At 38.7% G+C, this 5,662-nt stretch overlaps 2 protein-coding genes across 2 annotated transcripts; one reads left to right on the forward strand and one right to left on the reverse strand.

Annotated features, from left to right (window-relative positions):
- The first annotated feature begins 389 nt into the window (after window positions 1-389).
- On the forward strand, window positions 390-1,007 carry LOC137640019 (uncharacterized). The gene has a single exon (XM_068372381.1). It carries the CDS (start codon window positions 390-392, stop codon window positions 1,005-1,007), a length of 618 nt encoding a protein of 205 aa, XP_068228482.1.
- Window positions 1,008-1,041: 34 nt separating this feature from the next.
- On the reverse strand, window positions 1,042-5,183 carry LOC137640026 (TRIO and F-actin-binding protein-like). Its single transcript, XM_068372394.1, has 2 exons — window positions 4,994-5,183; window positions 1,042-1,838 (listed from the first exon to the last, which is right to left on the reverse strand). Exons 1-2 carry the CDS (start codon window positions 5,181-5,183, stop codon window positions 1,042-1,044), a joined length of 987 nt encoding a protein of 328 aa, XP_068228495.1.
- Between the last annotated feature and the right edge of the window lie 479 nt (window positions 5,184-5,662).

Below are 5,662 nucleotides of genomic sequence, written 5' to 3' on the forward strand. Positions count from 1 at the left end.
AGGTTGCCACTATTTTTTTTTATTCTTCAAATACTCAAATACTGAATACTCGCCAAAGGTTGCCACTAATTTTTTTTATTCTTCAAATACTCAAATACTGAATACTCGCCAAAGGTTGCCACTAATTTTTTTTTTTTATTCTTCAAATACTCAAATACTGAATACTTGCCAAAGGTTGTCACTAATTTTTTTTAATCTTCAAATACTCAAATACTGAATACTCGTCAAAGGTTGACACTAATTTTCTTTTATCCTTTTATTTAAATCCCGGTATTTCTTGGACCTCTTCATATTTGTGCTTCCTGCTCTTATTTTCGCAATATGAATGTCTTGCAAATCCCCCTCTCTTTTTAGAGCGTCTAGAAACTTCCATATTTTAGGATGATAAGATGACATTAGGTGTAAAAGCCCTGTGGCATCCCTCAAGAGCGTTATTAGCCCTAGGCAAATCAGTGGTGACTCTAAGAGCGTTACTAGTCCTAGGAAAATCAGTGGTGACTCTAAGAGCATTATTAGTCCTAGGCAAATCAGTAGTGACTCTAAGAGCGTTCTTAGTCCTAGGCAAATCAGTAGTGACTCTAAGAGCGTTAATAGTCCTGGGCAAATCAGTAGTGACTCTGAGAGTGTTATTAGTCCTAGGCAAATCAGTAGTAATTTTGAGAGCGTTATTAGTCCTAGGCAAATCAGTAGTGACTCTAAGAGCGTTCTTAGTCCTAGGCAAATCAGTAGTGACTCTAAGAGCGTTAATAGTCCTGGGCAAATCAGTAGTGACTCTGAGAGTGTTATTAGTCCTAGGCAAATCAGTAGTAATTTTGAGAGCGTTATTAGTCCTAGGCAAATCAGTAGTGACTCTGAGTGTGTTATTAGTCCTAGGCAAATCAGTAGTGACTCAAAAGGCGTTATTAGTCCTAGGCAAATCAGTAGTGACTCTAAGAGCGTTATCAGTCCTAGGCAAATCAGCAGTGACTAAGAGCGTTCTTAGTCCTAGGCAAATCAGTAGTGACTAAGAGCGTTCTTAGTCCTAGGCAAATCAGTAGTGACTCAAAAGGCGTTAATAGTCCTAGGCAAATCAGTAGTGACTCTAAGAGCGTTATTAGTCCTAGGCAAATCAGTAGTGACTCTAAGAGCGTTATTAGTCCTAGGCAAATCAGTGGTGACTCTAAGAGCGTTATTAGTCCTAGGCAAATCAGTAGTGACTCTAAGAGCGTTACTAGTCCTAGGCAAATCAGTGGTGACTCTAAGAGCGTTACTAGTCCTAGGCAAATCAGTAGTGACTCTAAGAGCGTTATTAGTCCTAGGCAAATCAGTAGTGACTCTAAGAGCGTTATTATTCCTAGGCAAATCAGTAGTGACTCTAAGAGCGTAATTAGTCCTAGGCAAATCAGTAGTGACTCTAAGAGCGTTATTATTCCTAGGCAAATCAGTAGTGACTCTAAGAGCGTTATTAGTCCTAGGCAAATCAGTGGTGACTCTAAGAGCGTTACTAGTCCTAGGCAAATCAGTGGTGACTCTAAGAGCGTAATTAGTCCTAGGCAAATCAGTAGTGACTCTAAGAGCGTAATTAGTCCTAGGCAAATCAGTAGTGACTCTAAGAGCGTTATTATTCCTAGGCAAATCAGTAGTGACTCTAAGAGCGTAATTAGTCCTAGGCAAATCAGTAGTGACTCTAAGAGCGTTATTATTCCTAGGCAAATCAGTAGTGACTCTAAGAGCGTTATTAGTCCTAGGCAAATCAGTAGTGACTCTAAGAGCGTTATTAGTCCTAGGCAAATCAGTAGTGACTCTAAGAGCGTAATTAGTCTTAGGCAAATCAGTAGTGACTAAGAGCGTTATTATTCCTAGGCAAATCAGTAGTGACTCTAAGAGCGTTATTAGTCCTATGCAAATCAGTAGTGACTCTATGAGCGTTATTAGTCCTAGGCAAATCAGTAGTGACTAGGAGCGTTATTAGTCCTAGGCAAATCAGTAGTGACTCTAAGAGCGTTATTAGTCCTAGGCAAATCAGTAGTGACTCTAAGAGCGTAATTAGTCTTAGGCAAATCAGTAGTGACTCTAAGAGCGTTATTATTCCTAGGCAAATCAGTAGTGACTCTAAGAGCGTTATTAGTCCTATGCAAATCAGTAGTGACTCTATGAGCGTTATTAGTCCTAGGCAAATTAGTAGTGACTAGGAGTGTTATTAGTCCTAGGCAAATCAGTAGTGATTCTAAGAGCGTTATTGGTCCTAGGCAAATCAGTAGTGACTCTAAGAGCAGTATTAGTCCTATGCAAATCAGTAGTGACTCTAGGAGCGTTATTAGTCCTAGGCAAATCGGTAGTGACTAAAAGCATTATTAGTCCTATGCAAATCAGTAGTGACTCTAAGAGCGTTATTAGTCCTAGGCAAATCAGTAGTAACTCTAAGAACGTTATTAGTCCTAGGCAAATCAGTAGTAACTCTAAGAGCGTTATTAGTCCTAGGCAAATTAGTAGTGACTAAAAGCGTTATTAGTCCTAGGCAAATTAGTAGTGATTTTAAGTGCTTTATTAGTCCTAGGCAAATTAGTAGTGATTCTTAGAGCGTTATTAGTCCTGGGCTAATCAGTAGTAATTCTAAAAGCATTATTAGTCCTAGGCAAATCAGTAGTGACTAACAGCGTTATTAGTCCTAGGCAAATTAGTAGTGTTTTTAAGTGCTTTATTAGTCCTAGGCAAATCAGTAGTGACTCTAAGAGTATTATTAGTCCTAGGCAAATAAGTAGTGACTCTATGAGCGTTATTAGTCCTAGGCAAATCAGTAGTGACTAAGAGCATTATTAGTCCTAGGCAAATAAGTAGTGACTCTAACAGCGTTATTAGTCCTAGGCAAATTGGTAGTGATTTTAAGTGCTTTATTAGTCCTAGGCAAATCAGTAGTGACTCTAACAGCGTTATTAGTCCTAGGCAAATCAGTAGTGACTATGAGCGTTATTAGTCCTAGGCAAATCAGTAGTGACTCTATGAGCGTTATTAGTCCTAGGCAAATCAGTAGTGACTCTATGAGCGTTATTAGTCCTAGGCAAATCAGTAGTGACTCTAAGAGCGTTATTGGTCCTAGGCAAATCAGTAGTGACTCTAAGAGCAGTATTAGTCCTATGCAAATCAGTAGTGACTCTAAGAGCAGTATTAGTCCTATGCAAATCAGTAGTGACTCTAGGAGCGTTATTAGTCCTAGGCAAATCGGTAGTGACTAAAAGAATTATTATTCCTATGCAAATCAGTAGTGACTCTAAGCGCGTTATTAGTCCTAGGCAAATCAGTAGTAACTCTAAGAGCGTTATTAGTCCTAGGCAAATTAGTAGTGACTAAAAGCGTTATTAGTCCTAGGCAAATCAGTAGTGATTCTAAGAGCGTTATTAGTCCTAGGCAAATAAGTAGTGACTCTAACAGCGTTATTAGTCCTAGGCCAATTAGTAGTGATTTTAAGTGCTTTATTAGTCCTAGGCAAATCAGTAGTGACTAACAGCGTTATTAGTCCTAGGCAAATCAGTAGTGACTCTATGAGCGTTATTAGTCCTAGGAAAATCAGTAGTGGAGCGTTATTAGTCCTAGGCAAATCAGTAGTGACTAGGAGCGTTATTAGTCCTAGGCAAATCAGTAGTGACTCTAAGAGCGTTATTGGTCCTAGGCAAATCAGTAGTGACTCTAAGAGCAGTATTAGTCCTATGCAAATCAGTAGTGACTCTAAGAGCAGTATTAGTCCTATGCAAATCAGTAGTGACTCTAGGAGCGTTATTAGTCCTAGGCAAATCGGTAGTGACTAAAAGCATTATTAGTCCTATGCAAATCAGTAGTGACTCTAAGCACGTTATTAGTCCTAGTCAAATCAGTAGTAACTCTAAGAGCTTTATTAGTCCTAGGTAAATCAGTAGTAACTCTAAGAGCGTTATTAGTCCTAGGCAAATCAGTAGTAACTCTAAGAGCGTTATTAGTCCTAGGCAAATCAGTAGTAACTCTAAGAGCGTTATTAGTCCTAGGCAAATTAGTAGTGACTAAAAGCGTTATTAGTCCTAGGCAAATCAATAGTGACTCTAAGAGCGTTATTAGTCCTAGGCAAATTAGTAGTGATTCTAAGAGCGTTATTAGTCCTGGGCAAATCAGTAGTGATTCTAAGAGCGTTATTAGTCCTAGGCAAATCAGTAGTGACTAACAGCGTTATTAGTCTTAGGCAAATTACTAGTGATTTTAAGAGCGTTATTAGTCCTAGGCAAATCAGTAGTGACTCTAAGAGCGTTATTAGTCCCAGGCTAATCAGTAGTGACTCTAAGAGCGTTATTAGTCCTGGGCAAATCAGTAGTGACTAAGAGCGTTATTAGTCCTAGGCAAATAAGTAGTGACTCTAAGAGCGTTATTAGTCCTAGGCAAATTAGTAGTGATTTTAAGTGCTTTATTAGTTCTAGGCAAATCAGTAGTGACTCTAACAGCGTTATTAGTCCTAGGCAAATCAGTAGTGACTAACAGCGTTATTAGTCTTAGGCAAATTACTAGTGATTTTAAGAGCATTATTAGTCCTAGGCAAATCAGTAGTGACTAAGAGCGTTATTAGTCCTAGGCAAATAAGTAGTGACTCTAAGAGCGTTATTAGTCCTAGGCAAATTAGTAGTGATTTTAAGTGCTTTATTAGTCCTAGGCAAATCAGTAGTGACTCTAACAGCGTTATTAGTCATAGGCAAATCAGTAGTGACTCTCTGAGCGTTATTAGTCCTAGGCAAATCAGTAGAGACTCTAAGAGCATTTTTAGTCCTAGGCAAATCAGTAGTGACTAAGAGCATTATTAGTCCTAAGAAAATCAATAGTGACTTTAAGAGCGTTATTAGTCCTTCGCCAACCAGTAGTGACTAAGAGCGTTATTAGTCCTAGGCAAATCAGTAGTGACTCTAAGAGCGTTATTAGTCCTAGGCAAATCAGCAGTGACTCTAAGAGCGTTATCAGTCCTACGCAAATCAGTAGCGACTCTCAAAACATGACCACATACTTATTCCAAACATAGGACTCCGTCGATGACGTTTTGAAGGATGACCATTCTCTGAATCTTCAAAATAATCTAAAACAGGATTTACAATTGAAGGATATATATTTGAATCCAATAATGCTTCAAATGATTCAATAACTTTCTCTACGGCCACGGGGACAAAGGCTAAGGCGAGCAGCATTCGAACTCTCATAGCAAAATTTGAATCTTTCGAATATTTATCATTTCATATTCTTACTCTAATCTTCTCTATCCATGACTGACTAAATCCATTGAGGATTCGTTGGCTAGATACATCAAAAGATAGCCAGCTCCTTGTGATGAGCAGTGCCTATCTAACTAAGGCAAGTGACCCCTGCCGGTCCATACTAATTCTAGCAAGACGACTGGCGAAATATAACCGAGGCCCTTTGCGCCAATAGGCGTAGGAGGAGATGATGATGATACTCCATCGAATAACTTTCCTTCGAACAAGTTTCCATTCGAAAAGAAAAATGGTTTTCGAATAAACGTTTTCAAGTAATTCTCCTGATATGCATAAGGAGAACCATTTTAATTGCACTGTACGCAAGTTAAAGGTACAATTTTAAATACACTAGGAGAACCACTCTAAAGGAACATTTATAAATGCACTAGAAGAACCACACTCAACTAATGTATCATCTGCAGCTT

Source organism: Palaemon carinicauda, chromosome 1 (genome assembly GCF_036898095.1).
Source record: "Palaemon carinicauda isolate YSFRI2023 chromosome 1, ASM3689809v2, whole genome shotgun sequence".
Lineage (NCBI taxonomy): Eukaryota > Metazoa > Arthropoda > Malacostraca > Decapoda > Palaemonidae > Palaemon > Palaemon carinicauda.

Excerpts from the sequence above, each read along its gene's own strand:
- LOC137640026 (XM_068372394.1), bottom strand. The coding sequence starts at position 5,183 with ATGAGAGTTCGAATGCTGCTCGCCTTAGCCTTTGTCCCCGTGGCCGTA. Across the intron at positions 1,839-4,993 it reads GAGTCCTATGTTTGGAATAA|GAATAATAACGCTCTTAGTC; the intron begins GTATGTGGTCAT and ends TGATTTGCCTAG.
- LOC137640019 (XM_068372381.1), top strand. The coding sequence starts at position 390 with ATGACATTAGGTGTAAAAGCCCTGTGGCATCCCTCAAGAGCGTTATTA.